The sequence below is a fragment of the Microcaecilia unicolor genome, chromosome 8 (assembly GCF_901765095.1).
Source record: "Microcaecilia unicolor chromosome 8, aMicUni1.1, whole genome shotgun sequence".
NCBI classification, from domain to species: Eukaryota; Metazoa; Chordata; class Amphibia; order Gymnophiona; family Siphonopidae; genus Microcaecilia; species Microcaecilia unicolor.
In genome coordinates, this window is record NC_044038.1 from 32924520 (window position 1) to 32951169 (window position 26650).

The window sequence follows — 26650 nt, forward strand, 5'->3', positions numbered from 1 at the left end:
AAAAATAGTATGTTGTGGTAACTGCAAACCCTAGTAAAAGGGGCCCTCAGTGACCCCATGAAACAGTGACCAGATCGTCAGAGGACTGCCGATCCTCCATAGTCCCACACATACCTCTGCAACCTCAATAAATCATGTTTTTTTCTATAATCCCATAAAAATTAGCAGCACCCACCCCACCCCACCCCACTGCTAAAGAACCAATTTCACAGCTTCTCAACACTTCCAGCTTTTCAAATAAAATCTAACATTAGAAAGAATTAAGACATTGTTTGACGTTGTGTCTTACAGTGAGCCACTGAGAGCTGCTTGTTAGTCTTTTATCCATCTAGACACACTAAGAAATATTGATGCAAAATAAACGTATTGTTAGTTCACAGCCTTAGCTTTGTGATAAACAGATTTGCTTGAGAAATCCAGAGCCATCCGCCAGGCAAAGGATGAAAGGACATTTCATATCTTCTACTACTTAATTTCAGGTGCAAAAGACAGTCTAAAAGGTGAGTTATTTTATTTATTTATTTATTTATTTGAAACATTTATTACCCACAGATCTAGGCAGGATACAATGTAGAAATATTACAATGTAATGGATTTTCAATAACATATTTATTATTTCCTTTTATTTCAATCATTTTTATTGATGGTTAATGAAAATGATATTAGTACACTACATGGTACCTTAAGTGCAACACAACATACAGGTATCAATTGCAACATAGTCAAAACCATCGTAACATTATTTTCCCCCCTTTTTTCCCCTCCTCCCTCCACCCCCTACCCCTACCCAACCTCGACCCTAAGGCAGTATCTTGGCTTAGGTCTCCCAGCCATGAATAGGCTCCACCTTCCCGATACACAGAAACTCAAACAGTAACATACGATAATTCAAGAAATCCACGGGGAGTCTTTACTCTTATGACCCCCCCAGTGGGCACTCAGCACCTCTATCAGGACCATAGAACTGTGCCGATACCCAATTGCGGAATGAATAGCTTCAGTCTGCTTCCAATGTCTTGCTTTCAAAATATCAATAGGTATCGGGGACTCCAAAGGCTGGGCCAAACTCAGGCATTTGATTCTACATATTGCAGATAAACACAGATATATTTCTATTTGTATATTTCTATTTGTGGTCCGCCAACGAAATAAGTAGCAGAAAATGTTGCCGTTTAAGAAAAGAATAATTACCAAAAGTGATTCGTCCTGCCTAAAACCCCTAAGTGCCAAACCCCTAAGAGAAAAGCTACACTGGCTTCCACTTAAGGAACGTATCGCGTTCAAGGTCTGCACTCTGGTTCATAAAATCATTCATGGAGACGCCCCAGCCTACATGATAGCCCTTATTGACTTGTCACCCAGAAATGCTAAAAGATCAGCACGCACATTTTCTAAATCGTCACTTCCCCAGCTGTAAAGGACTAAAATACAGACTAACACATGTGTCCAGAGTTTTCTACATGAGCACGCGGCTCTGGAATGCATTGCCACTGGACCTGAAAACAATTTATGACCTATTCAACTTTCGTAAATCACTGAAGACTTGTCTCTTCAACAAGGCATACCACAATGATCCATAATTAATAACTGTATGATGTTCTGTATGTTTTCTCTCTATACCTGATTGTCTAATTCTATTATATCATCCATGTTCTTTAAGTAATACCAATTGTATCTTGTACTCTGGAATGGTAAATGCCACGATGGAGCATTGTAAGCCACATTGAGCCTGCAAATAGGTGGGAAAATGTGGGATACAAATGCAACAAATAAATAAAAGCCGAGTGCAGTAACATAGTAACATGGAGGGGCATAATCGAACGAAAACGTCTATCTCCATGGGCGTTTATCTCCGAGAACGGGTCCGTGAAGGGGCGGACCGAACCGTATTTTCGAAAAAAAATAGACGTCCATGTTTTCTTCGACAATTTGTGAGCTGGGCGTTTTTGTTTTTCAGCGATAATGGAAAATGAAAGCGCCCAGCTCAAAAACGAATAAATCCAAGGCATTTGTTCGTGGGAGGGGCCAGGAGTCGTAGTGCACTGGTCCCCCTCACATGCCAGGACACCAACCGGGCACCCTAGGGGGCACTTTTACAAAAACAAAAAAAAAGGTAAAAGAGCTCCCAGGTGCATAGCACCCTTCCCTTAGGTGTTGAGCCCCCCAAATCCCCCTCAAAACCCACTGCTCACAAGTCTACACCATTACTATAGCCCTAAGGGGTGAAGGGGGGCACCTACATGTGGGTACAGTGGGTTTGGGGGATTGGACGACTAATAAGCATTAAGCAGCACAATTGTAACAGGTAGGGGAGGGATGGGCCTGGGTCCACCTGCCTGAAGTCCACTGCACCCCCTAACAACTGCTCCAGGGACCTGCATACTGCTGCCAGGGAGGTGGGTATGACATTTGAGGGTGAAAATAAAAAGTTGTGAAACATCATTTTTTGGGGTGGGAGGGGGTTAGTGACCACTGGGGAAGTCAGGGGAGGTCATCCCCGATTCCCTCTGGGGGTAATCTGGTCATTTAGAGCACTTTTTGGGGCCTTATTCGTGAAAAAACAGGGTCCAGGAAAAGTGCCCTAAATTCTAGCTACAAACGCATACTTTTTTTCCATTATCGGCGAAAGGCGCCCATCTCTGTTCGGGTGATAACCATGCCCCAGTCCCGCCTTCACCACGCCTCTGACACGCCCCCGTCAACTTTGTATGCTTTCACGATGGAGTGCAGTTGAAAACGTCCAAGTTTGGCTTTCGATTATACCGCGTTATTCGTTTTTGTGAGATAAACGTCCATCTCCCGATTTAGGTCGGAACTTGGGCGTTTTTTCTCGTTCGATTATAAGCAGGATAGTAACATAGTAGATGACGGCAGAAAAAGACCTGCACGGTCCATCCAGTCTGCCCAACAAGACAAACATATGTGTATACCTTACCTTGATTTGTACCTGCCTTATTCAGGGCACAGACCGTACAAGTCTGCCCAGCAGTACTTCCCGCCTCCCAACCACCAGTCCTGCCTCCCATCACCGGCTCTGGCACAGACCGTATAAGTCTGCCCAGCACTATTCCCCGCCTCCCAACCACCAGTCCCGCCTCCCACCACTGGCTCTGGCACAGACCGTATAAGTCTGCCCACTACTATCCTCGCCTCCCAACCACCAACCCCTCTTCCCCCCACCTGCTCCGCCACCCAATTTCGGCTAAGCTTCTGAGGATCCATTCCTTCTGCACAGGATTCCTTTATGCATATGCCACGTATTATCTCTGCATGTCACTATTCCTTTCTGAGGGCAAATCGGCACACTGAGCATATAAGGAAGTCAATATTGTTTTATAATGGTCAAGAACACAATGAAATCAGTTCTTCAACATCCCATTTGAATATTTCCTACTTAACAAGCCAATAGTTTAGTTCATGTGATCTGTGGCGTTCAAAGTTAAGGTGTTATTAATATGTGCAGCTGCCGCACAGCATTTCAGTAAAGTTGACTTTGGTGTTGCAGTGTTGATATAATATTTAAACACATTTTTAAAATATGCAACAGCCTTTTTTTTACAACAGTTTTTCAAGATTAAAAGTCCCATTTTTGCCTTTTCTGACTTTGTGACTCTTTTCTTTCAGAGGAATTGTTACTTGAAGGTTTCGGCAATTACACATTTTTATCCAGTGGTTATGTGCCCGTTCCTGGACAGGATGACTGTGATATGTTTCAGGAAACCTTGGAAGCCATGAAAATTATGGGATTCGTTGAAGAAGATCAAATAGGTATGGACAGTTCCGACATCAAAGGGAACATATTTGGCTGGGTTTACCTGTGGATTTCACTTAAAGAAAGGAAGGATTAACGTTACATCTTATCATAGGAAAAATCATAATGCTAGCAAAGTCTTGAAAACCCAGTGGGTTCAGTTTTCAAAAGTATCTGTATCAATCCATTATCCATTGATTTTTCAGCCCCTATCCAGATAGTGGTGGGCTGCAATCTAACTGGGGCAGAATCATGGGGGGGGGGGGGGGGGGAGCAAGGGTGAGAGCCATAAAATTATCCGTATAGGGCCAGATTCTGCATATGGTGTCCAAAATGTCATGCCTAGCGCTATTCTATAAACTGCATCTACAGTAAAACACAGTTTATAGAATAGCGCAGAGGCCGGGGGCATGTACGTACATTTAGGTGCAGTCACTTACATCACTGGAAACCTGGTTTAAATACCTGCGCCTAAATGTATGTGCGTTCCCCCGAATTCTATAACAAGGTGCATAAATGTGATTGGCACCCCTGACACGCCCACACTCCTCCCATGCCTGTGCCCCCTTTTCAGCTCCGCACAATGGAATTTACGCAGGCCTCTTTTTAGAATATGCCTAAAAAGAAGCGCGCATAAATTCCAATTATTGTCAATTAGTAATGATAATTAGTTGTTATTGGCCAATTATCATTACTAATTGGCTCATTACTCAATTGAGTAGCGCACGTAAATTGGCCGTGTGCACAATTTAGCATGTGCTATTCGCCGCGCCTTATATATAATACATTGCTGCTAAAGTAAATGCAGAGGCTATCTGCTACCACCCCCCACACACACACTCAGGCTACCACTGCCCCCACTACCCCCACTTGGGCAGCCACCGCCCCCACCCAGGCCAAGAGGTGGTTAAATGCCCTGGGTCTGAGAGGCCCTCAGGCAAGAGGTCTCCAGGAGGGGGAAGTGTTAGCTGGGCTGCAGTACCTGTGGGGGAGTCTCAAGGAAGTAAGGAGTGGCCCTAGCTCAGCAGTGTGCACCCTGTAGAAGCCCAGGGATTGCGGAAGACTGCAAAAGTCAAGGAGTGCCTTTATTGATCTGCGAAGACCCAGGTCCTGAGTGGCCTAATTGGAGCCAGGCCTGGATGTATGTATGAGTAAGTGGAACTGTACAGAAGAAGGTAGAACTGCTAGAGAGAGGAGGAAGTCAATGCTATGGTGGTTATAGCCCAGGGTTAAACTGAGTCTGTGACAGAGGAACAGACTGTATTGCTTTGATTACTTGTTCACCAATAAAGCTTTTTCTTTGACTTTACACTACAATCTGCCTGTGTCTGTGAGGTCCTGTAGCCAACCACAAGTCACATTATCACAGGAAGATTTGTCCAGGGAATTGTTGACTGGGTCAGTTAGGTGTAGACAGAGTAGGATTATCATATTTGGTACCCCCAAAAAGAGCACACATGCCCTGCCCCTGCACCGCCCCGCCACACACTCCCACCATGCCCCCGGTCACATATCACCCCACCCTTTCACCCCTACTCCCCACACACCCCCAATGGTGTCCTATCCCCTAGTCCCCTCCTCTTACCTTACTCTATTGCCCTGGTGGTCTAGTGACCTCTTTGGGGTAGGAAAGAGCCCCCTCTTTTCTGCCTAAGCGCAGCCCTGCATTCTCTTCCCCTTGCAATGCTAATGGTCTCGGCACCAATTCAAAATGGCTGCCGAGAGTTGAAGCAGAAGTCTTGCGAGGCCGCGTCAACTCTCGGCGGCCATTTTGAATTAGCGCTGGGACCGTCAGCATTGCTAGGGGAAGAGAACGCAGGGCAGTGCTCCGGGCAGGAAAGAGGGGGCTCTTTCCTGCCCCGAAGAGGTCACTAGACCACCAGGGCAGTAGAGTAAGGTAAGGGGAGGGGATAGGACACCATTAGGCCCACCCGCCAGCCTGCTCGTTTGTCCGGAAATCTGGACAGACGGGCAGGCTGGCAAAACCCGCCCTGTTGCCTGGCCATGTCCTCAAAAAGAGGACATGTCTGGGTAAAACCAGACATATGGTAACCCTAAGACAGCGATAGAGGATGCTGATATTCTGTGGTATCCGGTTAAAGTGATCTTGTTATGTGTGGAAAAATCATTGCCCTAAGGCAGGGGTCGTTAACCAGTGGTGCCTGCACCCCTAAGTGAGAAGAGGTCAAATGGGGTGTGCAGTGGCGTTCCTAGGGGGGCTGACACCCGGGGCGGATCACCGATGCGCCCCGTCCCCCGGGTGCAGCGCGACCCCCCCCCCTGGGTGCATGCCGCTGGGGGGGTGCCGCGCACCTGTCCGCTTCGTTTGTTTCCATGATCCCTCTGCCCCGGAACAGGAAGTAACCTGTTCTGGGGCAGAGGGAGCACAGAACGAACGTAGTGGACAGGCGCGCGGCACCCCCCCAGCGGCGTGCACCCGGGGCGGACCGCACCCACCGCCCCCCCCCCTTGGTACGCCACTGGGGGTGTGGAGAAGTGTTTTAAAATCTGAGGCACTTTGTTGAAACGTTCCAGACAGAACAAAGACAGTTACTAGGACAGTTATTGGTAGCATAACTGTGTACTACTGTAATTTTAGTGATATGTTGTCAGCTGGCATTGTTAGTTGCTAACAGTTAGCGACATATGAAGCTGTCAGTAGTCGCTTGTGGACACGTGGTTTAGGAAGGGGAAGTGAGGGTTTTTGTTGATCAGTTAAAGAAGTGCGGGAACTAAAAAAGTTTAAGAACCCCTGCCCTAAAGTTGTGGCCTGACTTAGCCAGATACATTGGCTTCTTCCCACCAAAGACAGGCCTCTTAGGGCCTTCAACATTTCTTGTAGCATTATTGTCTGAAGTTCACTCTTGTTATTGTCCTGTTGCAAAAATGACTTTATCCCTGGGCAGTTTGTTACTATTACACTCAATAAAAATTGCAAAATCCTTTCAGGAGCACTGACTGAATCCAATGATGCCTTGGTAAAGGCTCTGATGATTTAAATATCTTTTATCTGCATAATTTTCCTTGATACAGACATGGAAGTGTTTTATTTCCTCAGTAAGATAAACCAACATCTTCAGGATAGTTTTTCATCAGGAACATTAATAATGCAGCTGTTTCACCAAAGCATCTAAATTGACCAAGAATAAAAAATTATTTGCAACATCTATAAGATTTATCTTTTCTTCAAATTGGTTTCAGTTGCAACTAATATATGAAAAAAGGAGAGTGCAACTATTTGAATTGCCAGATGTATATATTTTTGTAAGGGAAAATAACAAAAAAACACAAGCTGCAAACAGTAACAAAAGGCAGCGGGAATCACCAGGCAAACACGCGTATAATCCAAGCAATAAACTTCTTTATTACAATGTAAGCTAATTCACATATGAGTCTCTAATGTTTCGGCACACCTGCCTTCCTCAGGAATCCACGGAGCACAATAAAATGGTCAAATCTTATGAACAACTAGAGAGCTATTTTCAGTTGCGGAAATAATTACAGCCTCATGAGTGTAATTCCACAATGGTGAGATGAAATCGCCCACACGATCACAGTAAGGTTTGATCTGGTGGGTGAACGTATGTTCAAGCACCAGATAAAGCCATACCACCTGATATTTAGTGCTATTTAATTGGTCAGAATGGATGCTGACCGGTTAAATAGTGCTTAACCGACTATCCACCGATATTCAGCAGGGGATAAGCAGCTATTCTCTGCTGAATATCCGCTGTTAGCGGCTGGCGGTTAACTGGTTATATCACGTGATATAACCAGCTATCTGCCGATTTTTAAACTGGGTTTGGAGGTCATATTTGGCGTCAAACCCTGATATATCTTTGGCCAGTTTAAAGGTAACCGGCTATGTTGACATCTTCAAGCTGACTGGAGAAAACCTGGATATTCAATGCCAGTCACTGGAAATAGCCTGGTATCAGGGCCGCCAAGAGGGGGGGGGGGGGCAGGAGGGACAAAATTCCCCAGGCCCGGGCCTCTAAGGGGGGCCGGTGCCGCAGTCCCCTCCACCCGCCCCCCCCCCTCGTCCACCTCGTCTGATGTAACTTGTACAAGGGCGGGACACAGGGAGGAAAGGCCCGAAGGGAGGCAATCTGCAGACTGCCGCTGCTGCGCTTCTTTCACACAGAGCGAGGTCGAGGTGAGGCGCTATGATTTGAATTCAGGGGGACCCGGCCCAGTGGTGGATGGAAGGGGGGGTGGTGACGACGACGACCTCGGGGGTGGTGGTGGTGGCGGGGGCAGGGCCCCGGGAGCGGCCTTGCCCCTGGCCCGGCCCAGTCTCTCAGCGGCCCTATCTGGCATTGAATATCTAGGTTCAGCACAGACTGCGGGAGAGAGTCCAGCTACCTCCCATGGTCTGAATATCGGGGCCTTAGTGTTATTTTGTGGGCGATTTTATCTCACCATTGTGCCGAAACATGGCCCATTAGTCTATGTTTGTTAATAAAGAAATGTATTGCTTGGAATATACGCTTATTTGCCTGGTGATTCCCACTGCCTTTTGTGGCTATGTTTTTGTAAGAACTGAATGCAAAATACTGTAGAAAGTTTATTTGTCAGGCAGTCATAATTACTGTGGAATATGTAGCTGGAAGGTATGGTCAATGTGACCAACATAGGGTTCAAAAGAGTTCTAGGAGGAAAAATCCATGAAAATTATGAGCAAGCTAGACATTGGTGAGTCACTGCTCTTCCCTGTAAATGTGATCTGCTGGGTACTTGTGACCTGAACTGGCCGCTGACAGAGAAACAGGATGCTGGGACTACTACTACTACTACTACTACTTAACATTTCTAGAGCGCTACTAGGGTTACGCAGCGCTGTACAATTTAACAAAGAGAGACAGTCCCTGCTCAAAGAGCTTACAATCTAATAGACAAGTGAACGGTCGGTCCGACCTCAGTCTGACTCGACATGGCTTTTCTTATAATCTTATGGAAATGCCTATATTTAGAGAGAATATTCTTGTATTGCCTTTAATTCTGAACAGATGCTAGTAAAATTTCCTTTGGAGTCAGTTTTTCTTTTTCGGAGACCACTCACATTGCAGGGTCCTAGTCTGCAGATAGTTTGTCCATGCCTTAATCCAACAGTGATTTCTTTCGGAATGTCAAAATTACAGATCCATGCATGCTTCATGAAATAAACTATAAAAAAACAGGATTGGATCAGCTTGTTTGCTTGACCTAAGGTAAGATGGTAAGGCTTCCTTGTGGAAAATCACTTGAAAAGTCCTTTTCCACAGGCGGTTAGCTTAGCAGATTTTAAAAAGGGGTTAGACGGTTTCCTAAAGGACAAGTCCATAAACCACTACTAAATGGGCTTGGGAAAAATCCACAACTCCAGGAATAACATGTATAGAATGTTTGTACGTTTGGGAAGCTCGCCAGGTGCCATTGGCCTGGATTGACCGCTGTCGTGGACAGGATGCTGGGCTCGATGGACCTTTGGTCTTTTCCCAGTGTGGCATTACTTATGTTCTTAATAGTGCTTTATGCACAGAAATAGCCTTTTACGTAAATTATGCACATAAACTTTTTTTGCATGTAGCCAGATTAGACTGAGAACCACTGTAGCATGGCATTCCTTGGATTGCTGCCGTTTGACAGATAGCACCCAATCATTAAAGCAAGGCTTCCCAGACCTGTCCTGTGGATCTCACAGCTAGCTGGGTTTTCAGAATACCTAAAATGAATATGTATGAGATCAATTTGTATATGTAGATAAAATGATCTCATGCATATTCATTGTAAATATCCTGAAAACCTAACTGGCTAAGAAGTTCCCAGGACAGCTTTGAGAACCCCTGCAGGGAGCAAATTTTGTGTAGACTGGCAGGCCTAGGCTCGCCCCATTTCTCCTATAGACTTGTAGTCCTGTTTTTATAAATAAATTGAAATCGTAAGTAAATGGATGCAGTAAGAAAAACAACAATCTGCCCCTGATGAACTGGGAGTCCTCTGTGTCAGCTTCCTTTTACAATTTGGAAACTGGTTTTGTACTGGGAAAGTTTAAAGCTCCGTAATGAAAAAAAAAAGTAAAAACAATGCACAGATCTGTTGTCAGAGGGTTTTCCCCAATCTTCCCATGGATCCCACAGTATGCTGGGATTTCAGAAGATCTGCAATAAACATGCATGAGATATCTTTGTACATACTACAGGCCCAGTGTATGAAGATGTATTGTAAGTATTTTTCTCTTTTTACAGCAATGTTAAAAGTTGTTTCCTCTGTCCTCCAACTCGGTAATATTGTCTTCAAGAAAGAAAGAAATACAGATCAGGCTTCTATGCCAGATAACACAGGTACTGATTTCTTTTTCTGCCCAAAATATTTGCAAAGAAATTGTCATTGATAGTAAGCGAAGGTCTTGTGTAGAGTGAGTATATGTAAATATAAATGGTGTTGATCATTGTAATTCTCTTAGCTAGTTTATTTTCAAATGAGTCATTCTGCTGCTATGATGTTATACCTCTTCTTATCTTTTACTTTTGTTTAATCCATATTCTACTTTGCTTTAAAGTTTGATGGAAGCCACATTGAACCCAAACTTGTTTGGGATAATAACCTACATAATATATTTGCACCTCCAACGTTCCATGTCTGGCTGCCTGGGTTCGTAACATCTCCTGACGTCAGCCAGCCTCCAGCGTTCCATTCCCCCTCACTGTCCTGCCCTCGCGTCAAGACGTAATGACGTCAGAAGGTGGAACAGTGAGAGGGAAGGGAACGCTGGAGGCGAGCTGACGTCAGGAGGGATGTTACGAACGGAACAGAAGCCAGCGCCAGCCAGTAGAGAACGTTCAGGTGCAAATCGAGGGGAGGAGAGAATCGCGTGACATCGAGGGGAGGGAGGGAGGATGGGAAGGGAAGGGCAGGGCAGGGTAGAGGAGAATTGATGGACATGGGAGGACAGTAGAGGAGAGAATCGCGGGACATGGATGGGAGGGCAGGGAAGAGGAGAATCGCTGGACATAGAGGAGAGGGGAGGGAAGAATTGCTGGACATGGAGGGGAGGGCAGGGGAGAGAGAGAAAAAAAGCTTACATGACAGCCTTCCTAGGGCCCGTTTCATTGTTGAGGAAACAGGCATGGTTCCACTAGTGAGGTATAAATTAAATAAATAAATATTGTTTGCCTTCTAGCTGCTCAAAAAGTGTGCCACCTCATGGGCATTAATGTGACTGATTTCACAAGGTCAATCCTGTCACCACGTATCAAGGTTGGACGTGATGTCGTTCAGAAAGCCCAGACCAAGGAGCAGGTGAGGATATATCCATATATGCCGTGTTCTACCTTTTCAACCAATCTGCAAAGATTTTAATTCTCATGATTTTGATCACATTCTCCATGCTAAAAAAAAAATTGAAAAACAAAGAAAATGGAACATGGCATTCTGAGGTCCAAAACTGAACTAGAATAAACACTAGTTATTGTCTTCAATGTAAGGAGTCCTTTTACTAAGGTGCGCTAACAGATTTAGCACGCGCTAACAATTAGCATGCATTAAATGATAAGATGCCCATTATATTCCCATGCATGCTAATCGTTGGCGCACGCTAAATCTATCAGCGCGCCTTAGTAAAATGACCCCTAAATTTGTTAAAATATTCATGTTCCTGAGTGCTGATTGTTTCCAGCCCTTTTATTTTGCCTTCTCTAGGCAGATTTTGCAATAGAAGCCTTGGCCAAAGCAACCTATGAACGTCTCTTCCTTTGGATACTCAACCGAGTGAACAAGGCTCTGGACAAAACAAAAAGACAAGGAGCATCATTCTTGGGAATTCTTGATATTGCTGGATTTGAGATCTTTGAGGTAGGAAACTTTATATATTTACTTAAACACATTTATAGCCTGCCAGTCCAATGTCCTTGGTGCAGTAATAAAGCAACATGTATATGTTTACTAAAGCGCATCCGCATTTAAAACGCACCTTTAAAGTTAAGGCACATTAAACACTAACGCGCCAATACATTCCTATGGGCATTTAATGCACATCAACCAGTAACGTGAGTTAAAAATGCTAATGCACCTATAGCACGCCTTAGTAAACATACTCCAAAGAGAATAACTAGAAATAAATTGAAAACATAGAGAAGAAAATAAGATGGCATCTTTTTTATTGGACTAACTTAATACATTTTTTGATTAGGTTTCGAAGGCATATTCTAAAAAACGAACAGAAATTTTAAAGAATACGCTTAGGCGAAAATGTTTTCCACTCAGGAACTGAGTTCGGTTCCCACTCCCTTGTGACTCTGGGCAAGTCACTTCACCCTCCATTGCCCCTGGTACAAAATAAGTACCTGAATATATGTAAACCGCTTTGAATGTAGTTGCAAAAACCTCAGAAAGGCGGTATATCAAGTCCCATTTCCCTTTCCAGGCACCATATATAGAATCTAGCCCTTAAGACCTCTTTTACAAAGCCGAGCTTGCGATTCCCATACGGCAAATGATAGGAAGCCCATAGGAATTGAATGGGTTTCCTCTCATTTACCGCACAGGAATTGCTATCGCAGCTTTGTAAAAGAAGCCCTTAGCACACACTAAGCTTTGGTAAAAGGGCCCCACATTTAATAAATACAGACGGCTTTATGAATGGAATATTCTGGCGTCAGCTCTCATCTTTTTATCTCACCCCACATACTAATCTGGCAATGCTTCATTCTTAAATTGCTGGTTCTCTGCTGAAAATTATTCCTGGAACTGAGACCAGTTTAAATGGGGATTTTCAGCAAACTATCCTTCCCAACCACCACTGGGGCCATAATATTGTTCTTCTAAATTTGCCTGCCTCTTTTTTTATACTTTTAAGGGAACACATATGAAATATAATTTTGTTGTTTTTTTTCTCTTCTTTTTTTTTTTGTATTATTTCAGGTCAACTCGTTTGAGCAACTCTGCATTAACTACACCAATGAGAAACTCCAGCAACTCTTCAACCACACCATGTTTATCCTGGAGCAAGAGGAATACCAGCGGGAGGGAATTGAATGGAACTTCATCGACTTTGGTCTTGATTTACAGCCATGTATTGAGTTGATTGAAAGGCCGGTAAGCTACAGGATGTATCTATCTCAGCACAGAAATAATTAAGTCCACTTTTATCAAGCGGTGCTAATGGCTCCCACTGTGGTAATGTCGGCAAAGCCCGTTCACTTTGAATGGGCTCCGTTGGCATTGCCGCGTGGCTTGATAAAAGAGGCCCAAAGTTATCATGAAGCTGTTTCACATTTATCTCAAAGATGGACTCTTTTTGTGCATTTGGGTTGGGGACGCCCAAAATTGACTTTCGATTATGCTGATTTGGGCGACCCTGGGAGAAGGACGCCCATCTTACGATTTGTGTCGAAAGATGGGTATCCTTCTCTTTCGAAAATAAGCCTGATAGGGGGTCTTTTCCTTAGGCGTGCTGACGTTTTTAATGTGCGCTAAAAATAGGAGCTCGTTAAATGCTAAAGACACCGATGTATTCCTATGGGTTTCTTTAGTGATTAGCGCAATCCTATTTTTAGCAGGTGCAAAAAACGCCAGTGAGCCTAAGTGAAAGATCCCCAAAGTTTCCTCCTGTCGCATCACAGATTAATTATCCAGCACCCCTGATAGTTAATTCTCAGCAAACAGGAAAGGCATGATCTTCTTCATGGAGTGGAGGAGTAGCCTAATGGCTAGTGCACTGGCCTAAGAATCAGGGGAACTTGCTTCAATTAATACTGCAGCTCCTTGTGACTCTGAGCAAGTCACTTAACTCTCCTTTGCTCCAGGTACAAAATAAATGTCCATCAAACGTATAAATGGCAAGTGAACGTACTCACTTGCAAATGCGCAGTACAGACTTCCCTCTCTGTCCCGCCCTCACGTCAAGATGTCATGACGTCAGAGGGCAGAACAGAGAGGGAAACGGAGTCGAATTGTCGGACGCCGACGCTGCCGCATGGAATGGAACATCACGCAAAACAACCTCCACCCTCCCCCCTGCCGCTCCTGCCCCCCCTCCGTATCGGGCCCCCTGCACTGACCTGACAGCGCCTCTCACCTCCGTGTGGAAGCGCTGCAGGCAGCAGCAGAGCGATCTGCTGCTGCCTGTAGCGCTTTCACACGGAGGTGAGAGGCGCTGTTATGTCAGTGCAGGGGGCCTGGCACGGAGGGGGGGGAGCGGCGGTAATGAGGGTAGCTGGACATGGGGGGAGGGCAGGGGGGAGAGGCCATGGTTCCTGGACTTGGGGTGAGAGCAGGGCACAGAGGAGGGTTCCTGGACATGGGAGGAGGGGGAGGCTAAGGGAAAGAGAAGGGTCGCTGGATATGGGGGTGGGGGGGAGGATCGGTGGGCGGGGTGAGACCAGGGGAGAGAGGAGGGCTGCAATACTCGCCCGTTTTTACGGGCTTAACGGCTAGTATATATATAAACTGCTTTGAATGTCATCTCAGAAAGGCAGTATATCGAATTCCATCCCCTTTCTATTCATGTAAACCTCTAAAGGCAGACTATTCTACAGCTGGAATACCACAACAGAGAAGGTCCTGGCACACAGTTGCAACTTCTCAGGACTTTCACTGAAGGGACCTCCAGAAGAAAAAGTGCAAGGGAGTCAGTACCAGCTGAGTCTAGTATCTATCAAAAAAAGGTGGCCAATTTGATTGCAAAATGTATATAATGACTATTTCAAAACACAGGGGTAGTGTAATAAAAATATTATTATACTGTATTATCAAAATCATATAAGAAAATCCAGCACGCTTCACTATCATTCATATACTTGTCAGGAGAGATCACGTGATGCAGTGAATGGGTTAAGATGTGCTCCTGACCTGTTCTGAGCTCCCCAGCTCCATCATATTGAAATCTCCCCCATCATATTGATTTGATCAAACAACCAATATCGCTAACAACGTTCAAGGTGCATGGGCAAATTTGTTACCAACATGAACTCCAAGGTGCGAGAAAAGATAAGGAGAGAAGCAAGACAGACGATGACAAGATGGTGGAGGGGCCTGTAGATAAGGCTTCACTCTTCACAGCAAGCATACTGAAATATTTTACATACGATATTAAGTTTAGTTATTGATGGTTTCCTAATCTTGAAATGGTATTATAGTCATGGCAGATTTAACTAGTATCTGTAGGAAGGACAATGAAAATGGTGGCATTTTGCATTCATTGAAAGTGGTAGAAGATGTATTTATACAATTCATCTTCCAGAACAATCCACCTGGTGTTCTGGCTCTGTTGGATGAAGAATGCTGGTTCCCCAAAGCCACTGATGTCTCTTTTGTGGAGAAGTTGTGTCAAGAGCAAGGCAATCATTGCAAGTTTCAGAAAACCAAACAGCTCAAAGACAAAACACTCTTCACTCTTGTTCACTATGCAGGAAAGGTAGGTACGAATTATTTCGACTTAATTAATAAAAGTTGCATAAAATTGTGATAAACTGGTAAAAAAAAAAATTCCCAGTAAATAGAACTACTAATAAAATACAGTCAATCTCATTTGAGATGTGTCTGAATGTCTGGCCTATTATAAGATCAAGCATTTCCAACTGTTTTTCAAACTTAAGGCCTGATTTACCTCTGTGTGCCAATCAGCTAATTCTCATTAATGCCTGTTACCATGCCTTAATGCAGTGTCAACACCATTATTTCCAGTGGGGCCCATTCAAAGGATTTGTGCTCCTAAATATGAGATTTATGCTCCTAACTTGGGCTTTTTGAAAATTATTAGGACTGAGTACATAACTGTTTACTCAAAATTTCACCAATGTCTTAAATTTAGGAAAAAGTGGATGGTAACAGGGGCAGATTTAGGGCAGGGAAAAGTTAAGAGCTTAGCACCAATTTCTTCACTTTAGAATGCAAATATGAAACAAGTTTTGTTCATAGTAAATGAAATAAATAATAATCCACCAATGAATAAATTTGTTCCCTTAAGGTGGACTACAATGCAAGCGCTTGGCTAACCAAGAACATGGATCCACTGAACGACAATGTCACTTCCTTACTCAACCAGTCCTCGGATAAATTTGTAGCAGATCTTTGGAAAGATGGTATGAGCTGATTTATCCTTCAATTCTGTAATGCTTGTGAGATTAATCATGTCTTTCCATATAAAATCTGAAGGAACATTAAGGAAACAAAGAAAGGTTGGATAGAAATTGCTGCCTTTTGTTGGGCTAATGCATGTTTTAACTTGCAAGTTTTCAGGTCAGTGAAGGTCTGTGTCTTAAGCATTGTACTGCAAATAAAGGTAACGTTCCTTCTATAGGGTATTGCGCATAGGGAGGGCAATGTTTAAAGGCATTTCAGTGGATAAAACAGTAAATTACACACAGGAATAGACTTTTATAAAGTTGAAGATGTTCCCACGAGTACAGCTGGGGAATTGGTAGCATTTACACACTAGGGGTTGATATTCACCATCACTTATCCGGACACGAGCCAGTGGCGTAGCTGTGGGTGGGCCTGGATGGGCACAGGCCCACCCATTCTTGGCTCAGGCCTACCCAACAGCAGCACCACACTGCTCTCTCCCCTCTTTCCTCCGCAGCATCCTGGCATCTGCCCTCCTGTCTCTGAACCCTGTCCCTCCCTGGTGTACCTTACAGGCGTCCCCGGTGCCTGCAGCGATTCATTTTTGCTGCTTGCGCGGCCCCCGCAGGCTTCTATCTGCCTCGTCCTGCCAGACAGGGAACGATATCAGCAAGGGCAGGACGCAACAGATAGAAGCCTGCGGGGCCTGTTCAACAGCAAAAATGAATCACTGCAGGCGCTGAGTACGCCTGTAAGATACACCAAGAGGGCTGGGTTCAGAAACAGAAGGGCAGATGCCGGAATGCCACAGAGGAGAGAGGGTAGAGATACAGGTGAAAAAAACCTGTTTTTAAAAAATATCTCTAGGAAGATGGGGGAGGGGCATGGAAGGGCCCATCCAAGTTAACTCTGGACCCATCCAAAATATTGAGTCTGGCTACGCCACTGATACGAGTGGCTCCTGCCCAGATAATTGCTGCTGACTAGAACCACTCACTAATTGTCAGTAACATTATCTGATTAATGCTGGTGAAAACTACCACTGATCACCCCAGCACTAACAGGCAGATGATCAAAAGCAAACGCCGGTGCTAGAGGCTGTTAGCGCCATACTAGCGCCGGCATTTACTACCGCCCCATGATCAGAGCCCTCAAGCATGTGAAACAATGCGCTCGAGGGCTCTTAGCACAAGTAGCATGCAAATGCATGCTACACAGGGCTCTTAGCGCAAGTAGCTTGCAAATGCATGCTAATCAGCGCTTAACGCATTCATCACCAATGATCAGTGACCAGCGCGTCAAAGATTGGGTCGCTGGCCGCGACAAACCCTACGCCAGCTCCGAGCTAGCGTTAGGGTTTACAGATCATTGGGGAGGAATGGTGATCCCTGTCCAGCATGCATTTGCCCCCCTACAGCAAACCTGCCAGCGAGGGCAGTTGAGGTCATCCAAAATTTGGACGGTTCTGTGACGGGGCAGTTGAGGACGTCCAAAATTTGGACGTTTCTGTAATGGGCAGTTAAGGACATCCAAAATTGGATGTCTCTATGAGAAAGACGTCTTTCTCACAGAAACATCCAATTTTGGACATCCTTAACTGCCCATTGCAGAAACGTCCAAATTTTGGACGTCCTCAACTTCCTGTCACAGAACCGTCCAAATTTTGGACGTCCTCAACTGCCCCGTCGCTATACCTCCGACACCCCCTTGAAATCTGGCCGTCCCTGCAACAGGGCAGTTGAGGACGTCCATCTTCCGATTTAAAGATGGGCGTCCTTGTCTTTTCATTGGTCTCCAGCCCAGACCTGTCAAACAAGTGTGGGAGGATTGTGCTGAGCGCGTGCTCAGGCACAATTCTCCCACACTTCTACTCCATGATCAGAAATAATTGTGCTGCTTAAATTTACATGCATTATCTCTGATCATAGGTCTAATAGCGCCCCGCGCTGTTCCAGTGCTATTTTAGAGCGCTGTTTGGAACAGCGCGGGGCTTTTGATCATCTGCCTGTAAGGGAAAAAGGGACCTGCGCTAGCAGCGGGGGACTTTTTCCCGCACACCAGGGCCCTTTTTAGCGCAGCAGGTAAAAAGCTCCCAGACACACATGGCCATACATTAAGAGAACTCTTACCACATGGCCATGCAGAAGGGATCCCTTGCCACCAACCATTGAGATGGCAATAAGGGCTCCCATGCTAACCCGGTGGTAACCTGACAGCATGCAGCGATGCCCAATTACCGCCGGGTTACTGCCGTGCAAGCCATTTCTGGGGAGACTCTTTTTCCCCCGGAAATGGCGCATGCTCGGGGTGGGACTTCCGCGTTGGGCCAATGGTAGTCCTGGAAGAGCAAATGGTAAGCCCACGTTGGGCTTACCGCCACTCTGTAAAAAGGCCCCCTATCTGAATAGTTATTGAGCATTCTGGGGGCGGAGCTAGGAGTAACCTGATTTTATTTATTTAAAAACTTTATATGCCCTCTTCGTGGGAAATCTCAGTCAAGATGGTGTACATAATATTATAAAATATAAAACACATTAAGGAGCTCATTTTCAACACCTCGATTTTAGATGTTTTGCTCCACAGTTCATCCAAATTTCAAGGGGGCGTGTTGGAGGCGGGCATGGGTGGCACCAAAAGATAGATGTTTTCTGCAATAATAGAACAAAATTAAAATGTCTAGGGCCAAAATTAAGATGTTTTTTTTTTTTTAACGATATTTTTATTGAAAATTTTGAATATAAAACAAATCATGAACATATCGCATCATACAACTTTCCAAAGCTTAACTGAACATTGTTTTTGTCGCTCAAACATGTACCCCCTACCCACCCTCCCCCATCCCTCCCTCCCTCCCTCAGGCACTACGGGGAAGATAGTAGCTCTTCCCTCATAAGCTCATATGGTTGCCAGATTTTTATAAACAATGCAACCTGCCCCCTTCTCATAGCTGTTAATTTTGACATCTGATAGATGAAATCCACCTTTCGAGTTATCAGCTGTAATGATGGTGTGTTTTTCTGTTTCCAGGCCCGGGCTATTTCAATTTTTGCTGCTACAAAGTATTGCACAGCCAATTTATGCAAGTGGGCCTTCACTCCCGGGGGTCTAAGATGCAGCAGACAGTATTCGACTCGCCCTGGATATTGCACCTTAAGAATCGTATAAACCATGTGCAGCACCCGTGCCCAATACTCTCTCACCTTTGGACAATCCCACCATATATGCATAAATGTCCCTTGTGCCCCACACTCTCGCCAACATTCCGCTGACATATTCGGGTATATCCGTTTAAGCCTTACCGGCGTATAGTACCACCAGTAGAAAATTTTGTACCCATTTTCAATTAGTGGTTGTGCGATTGAGGGTTTCAACAAAGATCTAAAGATATGCATCCAGTCACCCGAGGGGAAGGTCCTATGCAGCTCCTGCTCCCACCTATGAACATAGTAATCCTGCGGGGTAACAAGCAAGAGCAGGGCCCTGTATATTCTAGTTACACTTCCTTTCCCCCCTCCCTCTCTAATTGCTCTCTCTAATCCTGTTTCCACCAGATCCAATTCCTCCCCTGCACGCCTGCGTAGGAAGTTCCTTAAACAGTGGTAGAACACCATGTCGCGCTCCTCTAGGCCATACTCTTCCTGCAGCTCAGCAAACTCCTTTATTGACCCCTGTTCCCACACCTGCCCCAACTTATAGAGCCCTTTGCGTGCCCAGTCCTGGTAGACTTTCTCAGACTCTCCCAGTGGGAACCCCGGAGCTCTACAGATAGCCATTTGTAAGAAGTACTTTCTATCCGGGAACACCCTCCTTCTCATCTGGAGCCAGGTTGTCAGTAAATGATTTAGGCCTACCGGGGTTCTGCGTATTACCGCTCTTATCTCACTCTCCGGGGACCAGAGGATATTACCCAGATATCTCGTAGCTAGCCATGTTCTCTCCCAGTGTAACCACTTTTTGTTATTTTCCGGGTACCAATTGGCTAAGACCCGCAACTGTGCTGCTTGATAATAGAGGAGGAAGTTAGGAACTCCCATACCTCCCCTGGACGGTATTTGAAACATCATCGATCTGCGCACCCTCGGAGGCCTCTTACGCCATATGTATGCAAACATTTTCCTATTCAGCTGTTGAAAAAAGGAGTGCGGGATCGGTATTGGGAGAGCCAAAAATAGATATAATAACTTGGGCAGTAACATCATTTTTATGGCATGCACTCTCCCCATCCATGACAGTGTCATGCCTTCCCATCTGTCTAATTCTTCAAACAGCTCCTTCAGCTTTCTAGGGTAGTTCCCCTGGAACATAGTCTCTATCCTATCAGTTACCTGTATGCCTAGATACTGAATAGATTTCTCAGCCCACTTAAAAGGGTACATCCTCTGTAATATCTGGGCCTCCTGTACTGGTGTTGTAAGGTTAAGTATTTCTGATTTATTGATATTTATTTTGAATCCAGACAATTGTCCATACTGTGTCATAACTTCTATTACTCGCTTTAGAGACTGCCGAGGATGCGCTAAGGTCAACAAGATGTCATCTGCAAAGAGCATAATCTTATGTTCTCGTTTACCCCTTACCACCCCTTTTATGTCCCTTTGCTCACGAATTCTCTTGGCCAGTGGTTCGATTGAGAGTGCAAATAATAATGGAGAGATCGCACATCCCTGCCTTGTGCCCCTACCCAAGTCCAAAGGTTTAGAAAGTGAGCCATTAATCTTAATCGCTGCCATTGGCTTGGTATATAGTAGCCGGAGCCACTGTAGAAACTTGCCTCCTATCCCTATCTTCCTTAATACTGCGAATAAGAAAGGCCATTCCACTCGGTCAAACGCCTTCTCTGCGTCGACCGAGAGCAGAAGTACCGGTACTTCCTCGTCCCTAACTTGTTGAATAATGTGTAATAGGCAGCGAGTGTTGTCGAATGTCTGACGTCCGGCGATAAAGCCCGCCTGGTCCTCATGAACCAAGGAGGGCATCAACCCCTGCAGCCTCTTGGCCAAGATTTTGGTAAAAATCTTATAGTCTGTATTTAATAGTGATATCGGTCGATACGACCCACACTGCAATGGATCTTTCCCCGGCTTTAATATCACGACTATCTCTGCCATTCTCCAGGAGCTCGGAAGTTCCTGAGCTTCATCAAAAGAGGCAATTACCCTCATCAATAGGGGCGCTATCCACTTGGAGAATAATTTATAGAACCGAGTGGGGAATCCGTCTGGGCCCGGGGCTTTATTATTAGGGAGGTCGGCGATTGCCTTCTCAATATCCTCTAAGGTCACAGGGTTCGATAGCTCCTCCAGCTCCCCCCTAGACGCCCCTGGAAAGTCCATCCCCTGCAGATAATGGGCTACTTCCTCTGGCACTACCACCCGTTCCGACTGATACAGTCGTGTATAAAATTCCCAAAACACTTCCTTTATTTTCTCTGTTTGGGTATATTGCTCCCCCGACTCATTCTTTATGCTCGAGATGGCATTCCGTTGGGCCTGCTTTTTAAGCTTTAATGCGAGCAACCTACTGGCTCTGTTCCCAAATTCAAAATGTTCTTGTTGTGTTTGTTGTAGTTGCATCGCAATCTCTGCCATTTGTGTGTCATTAAGTTGGGCTCTAAGATTATGTAGTTCTCCTGCCTTCACACTATCATTCGGGTCTGCTTTATGCGATCTCTCCATTTCAGCCAACTCCGCCCTAAGGGAGGATTCCCGCTCTACCCTCGTCCTGTCCAAATGTGCCTTAAAAGCTATTAATTGTCCCCGTAAAACTGCTTTAAATCCCTCCCATAGGCTCACCGGATGCACCTCTCCCGTATCATTAAACTGGAGATACTCCACAATATATTTTTCAATTACAGAAGTATTCTGTGGATCTAAGAGAATCGCCTCATTCAAACGCCATTGCCTCCGCTGTTTACCCCCTTCACTTATCTTCATAGTCAGCACCACCGGGGAATGGTCAGACCAGGTTCTAGGCTCAATAACCACCTCCATCATTTTTTCCCGAATCAGACCATCCCCCAGCCAATAATCTATCCTAGAGTATGTGTTGTATTTGGGGGAGAAGTAAGTGTAATTCCTTTCTGACCCGTGAGACTCCCTCCAGAGGTCTAGCAGCCCCCACCGTGCCATCCATCCCTTCATCGCTACTCGCTCTCTTTTTGCATATGTTACTGTTCCCCCCGAATTATCCACCAAGGGGTCCAATGTTAGATTTAAATCCCCTCCCACCAGCAAGTGGCCCTTGGCAGATCTTTGCAAAAGCCCCTCTAGCTCCTCCAGGAATATACCCTGTCCCTCATTGGGTGCATATGCACATACCATAGTATAGTACGTGTTGTACAGGGTTACCACCACTATCACGTATCTGCCCGCTTTATCCTTTAGTACTTTATGGACCTCCCATGGAAGAGAACTTGAAAAGGCTATAAGCACCCCCTTTGTTTTCTTATTATCTAAGCTGGATGCTCCATGTACTATGGGGTATCGTCTATGACGCATCAAATATTCATGTTTGTGCTTTAGGTGAGTTTCTTGAATAAACAGCACATCCGCTTTTAAACGTATGGCTTCCCTAAAGACCTGCCTACGTTTCTGGGGGGTGTTAAGACCTCTCACATTAAGTGTTACACATGTGCATACAGTCATAACTATCCATTTTTGTCACGCTAATCAGCCCCCCCCTCAGTGCCCTTTCCCCTCCCAACCCTCCCTCCAACCCCCACCCTACCTTCCCCCTCCTCCAATCATGACATACCCTGTTCCCCATACATGGCATGTCCATATAGAGGAAGTCACGTCTATCCTTCAGCAACTAGCTATCGTTCTTAACCTAACAACACACAACTTCTTGTCCTGCATGCAAAGTATACTCAGCACAAAATTGCATCTGCTTCTCACAGCAGCTCAGTCCAGTCTCATCCCTTGTCTGCAGGCTGTGTCAGTTTCTTCTCCGAAATTTGCCTGCGCAGTCTTCCCTTGCCCTGTGTAACTCGCTGCCATTTCGGCCTGACTTTCCTTGGGCGCTCAGCCACCTGGGACCGTTCGCTTTCTGCAACTGGTTCTTCTTGCGCCATATATGCTTGGGCCTCTTCCAGTGACACCACTCTGCATTGCTTACCGTCCTTATAGAACAACAGGGCAAAAGGATGCTGCCACTTATATCGGATCCCTTCATCCCTAAGTTGAGCAGTCAGCGGTCTCAGTTCGCTCCGTCTTTTGAGCGTGGTGGATGACAAGTCGTGGTACAGCTCTATGGGATAACTGTCCCATTCCACAGGCTCTGCTACCCTCGCCTTCTTCATTATTTCTTCTTTAGTTTTATAGTCCTTGAAGCAGGCCACTATATCCTTAGGTGCATTCTTATTCCGTCCTCCCAGCGCTCTATGTGCCCTCTCAATAATGATATCAGTTGGGACACGCGGGTCCTCCAGCGTCGATAATAGCTGAGCCGCTATACGCTGGACTACCTGCTCACAGTTCATGTACTCCGGGAGTTCTGGGACGCCGCGAATCCGGATATTGGAGCGCCTACTTCTATTTTCGAGGTCCTCTACCTTGTCCAGCAGAAATTGGGTGTCTTCACTCTGACCTCGCACCCGCTGTTCCAGCGCCTGAACTGCCTCCGCGTTTTCCTCTAGGCCCGACTCCACCTCCGCTACGCGGTTGCCCAGCTCCACCATCTCTCCTCTGAGTTCCGCCCCCAGGGCTGCTATATCTTGACGCACCTCTTTTAAATCTTTTAAGTCCGTTCGTATCTCCTGGAACCACGTGCAAAGTTTTGCCCAAACTTCCTGCTGAGGTATGTTCTCCATGTCGCCTCCCATTATTTCTGCTACTTCTGGGCTCCCTTGTTGCGTTCCAGTCAAGCGCGTGGTCTCGCCATCTTGTAGGGGGCCCGATTTCGGCTCCTTGCGTTTGAAGCCGTATGCTTGCAAGTCGGCCGATTTAGCCGTCCCCGACGCCATCCGGGCTTTCTCCCCGTGTTCCCCCCTCGTTTTTTTATATTTTCGCTGGGGAGTGGATCGTTAGTGTCGCTCGTTTGCTGTTGCCTCGTCAAGTTGCTGAGGAGCTCCCGTTTCAAGCAGCCATTCGCGCTGCTGACGTCACTTCCTCCCAAAATTAAGATGTTTTTGACTAGATCTGTTTCAATCATGACTAACGTGACCAAAAGGTGCCCTAAATTACCAAATGACCACTGGAGAGATTACGGCATTATTGTTTTGAACTTCACTCCCCTTTTTGTCTACAAGCACTCTAAAGGCCTTCCTCCTCTACAAATCCTTTTTAATCAAATCTTTTCCAGGATATATTACTGTTCTTTGCAGCAGGGGCATAGCCAGACTTTGGCGGGAGGGGGGTCCAGAGCCCAAGGTGAGGGGGCACATTTTAGCCTCCCCCCCGGTGCCGCCAACCCCCCCCCCCCCCCCCCCCCCGCCGCTGCCACCACCACCTCCAACAACAACTTTGACACCCCCCCGCCACCGCCCCTCTCGACCCCCCCCCCCCCCCCCGCCGCCGCCATCGGCTACCTTTGCTGGCAGGGGATCCCAACTCCTGCCAACTGAGGTCCTCTTCTTCCGGTGCAAGGCTTCGTTCTGTTTCTGTGAGTCTGACATGCAGATCAGCCAGTGGCCGCATTGTAAAGAAGCCTTGCAGATCAGCCAGCGGCCGTGTTGCTGGCTGATCTGCAAGGCTTCGTTCTGTTTCTGTGAGTCTGACGTCCTGCATGTCAGACTCACAGAAACAGAACGAAGCCTTGCGCCGGAAGAAGAGGACCTCGGCTGGCGGGGGTTGGGGTCCCCTGCCAGCAAAGGTAGCTGGCGGCGGCAGCGGGGGAGGGTTGGCGGCCGGAGGGGGGTCGAGAGGGTCGTCGGCAGGGGGGTCCAGGGCCAAATCTATGGGGGCCCAGGCCCCCGTGGCCCCATGTAGCTACGCCACTGCTTTGCAGCAGTATTCCATCTGCTAACCAGGTAATATCTAGATCAAGTTGGAACAGAAAAAGGCTGTTCTAACTTTATCAAGTAGTTATCCGGCTTCTGAATAAGTGTCGGCAGCCACTTTGTTCCTGCATAGTCAGTGCTGGTATCTGGGTGGAGGCCGATACTAAATATCTGGGTATAAAAAACTCACAAAAACTAGTGTTTCAAAAATGCCGACTGTGGTGAGCTGAATATCAGAGGGAATCTTTATAAAATATACCCATGAGTGTAAATATCCTGGCAAATATATGGATACCAAATTACAGGGTTTAGTGTATGCACATAAATTCCCTGGTGTAATTTTCAAAGTGTACGTATGCACATAATTTTGTGTTGAAAATTTGTATAGCCACACAGGAAGAATTATTTATACTTCTGCACATTTATAAAATTACCCTATAAAAATACACTGGTGGATATTCAGCCGGTGGCAGTCAACGTTTTTTAAAATGCTGACTGTTGCTGGCTAAATTAGGCCCTGACTTTCAATATAGGGTCAAGTCCAGACACCAGCACTGAATATTCGAGGCAGACCAGACTCCTGCAAGCCACTGGAGCTTATGCAGGTCCTTGCCGATATTCAGCCAACATCCACATACCCCAGCTGAATATTGTCCGGGGCCTGCATATCATTAAAAAGAGTCCCCAGCGCCTGTGAGGCCCCTTCCCTTCCACCACTCCAGTCCTGATCCCTTTCCCCTCCAGTGAGACCTGATCCCCCTTCCTACCCCTGTCAAGGCAAGACCTCCCTCCCACCCACAGGTTGCAATACCCTTCCTTCCCTCTTGCCCCTCCCCCTGATGTAGCTATATCCCTCTCCCACCACCCCCATTCTAAATAGCCCCTCCCAGGCCTAACTAAAGTCCATAGTGGTCCGGGGAGGTGATGGGGGCAGGAGCGAACCCCACTCACCTGCCTCTAGAAAATGCTACAGTTAGGTGCATGCATTTATGCCTGCTATTGGAATGACATAAGTGGATGTGCTTAAATGTAGGTGTATAGGTATCAATTTATGCTCATTTTCTATAACAGAATCTTGGCACCCATCTGCCATTATAGAATTAGAGTGTTGCATCTAAGTGCCTATCTGTTGGCACCCAGTTATAGAATCGCTCCCTGTGTATCTACTTTTACCCACACACACAGGGTAGACAATTTGCAAACAACTGATTTATGTGGATAAAATATTTTCTGAAACTTGCTCTCTAAAATCCGTTTCCAAAGGGGTTCCTTCTAATTAATGTCTCCCCTTTATTAAAAGCCTTCTCTAAATGTTAACATAATATGTGTGAAGATAAGAGTAACATGTTGGTGGATGTGAAAATAGTTTTACTAAATATAGTCCAGTGATGGTTGTATGACTGTTGTAAGTATAATTATTGTAATAGGCAACTGAAAAGTGAGCAAAGATCACAGGGAAGACAAGGCCTTAAACTCTAGGCCACCGTCACACACAGCCTTAAAATATGCAAATTGTTAGGACATGGCCTTGGACAGGGTCCTATGGAGGCAGCTCTGTCACGACCTTTAAAACCTGGAAACCAAGGGGCCTTTATACTAAGTTGCGCCGAAAAATAGGCTGCACTAGTGTAGGTGTGTGTTTTGGGCGAGTGCAGATCCATTTTTCAGCGCACCTGTAAAAAAGGCCTTTTTTAAAATTTCTGCCGAAAATGGATGTGCAGCAAGATAAAAATTGGCGCGCGTCCATTTTGGGTCTGAGACCTTACCGCCAGTCATTGACTTAGCGGTAAGATCTCATGCGGGAACCGTGCGGTAACTGTCTACATGCGTAGAATGATGATTACCGCCCAGTTTCTGCCGTACGCCAGAAAATAACAATTATTTTCTGGCGCACGTAGTGGATGCGCATGAAAAAT

General features: G+C 45.9%; 1 protein-coding gene across 2 annotated transcripts in view; it reads left to right on the plus strand.

Moving 5' to 3' along the window:
- Nucleotides 1–26650, plus strand: part of MYH11 (myosin heavy chain 11) — a 215621-nt gene that overhangs the window by 124092 nt on the left and 64879 nt on the right. For both annotated transcript variants that reach the window (XM_030212270.1, XM_030212271.1), the window contains 8 exons: nucleotides 402–500; nucleotides 3625–3768; nucleotides 9979–10074; nucleotides 10914–11032; nucleotides 11432–11584; nucleotides 12653–12826; nucleotides 14973–15146; nucleotides 15699–15813. In XM_030212270.1, the coding sequence (XP_030068130.1) occupies nucleotides 402–500; nucleotides 3625–3768; nucleotides 9979–10074; nucleotides 10914–11032; nucleotides 11432–11584; nucleotides 12653–12826; nucleotides 14973–15146; nucleotides 15699–15813 (1074 nt within the window). The remainder of the gene's footprint in view (nucleotides 1–401; nucleotides 501–3624; nucleotides 3769–9978; nucleotides 10075–10913; nucleotides 11033–11431; nucleotides 11585–12652; nucleotides 12827–14972; nucleotides 15147–15698; nucleotides 15814–26650) is intronic.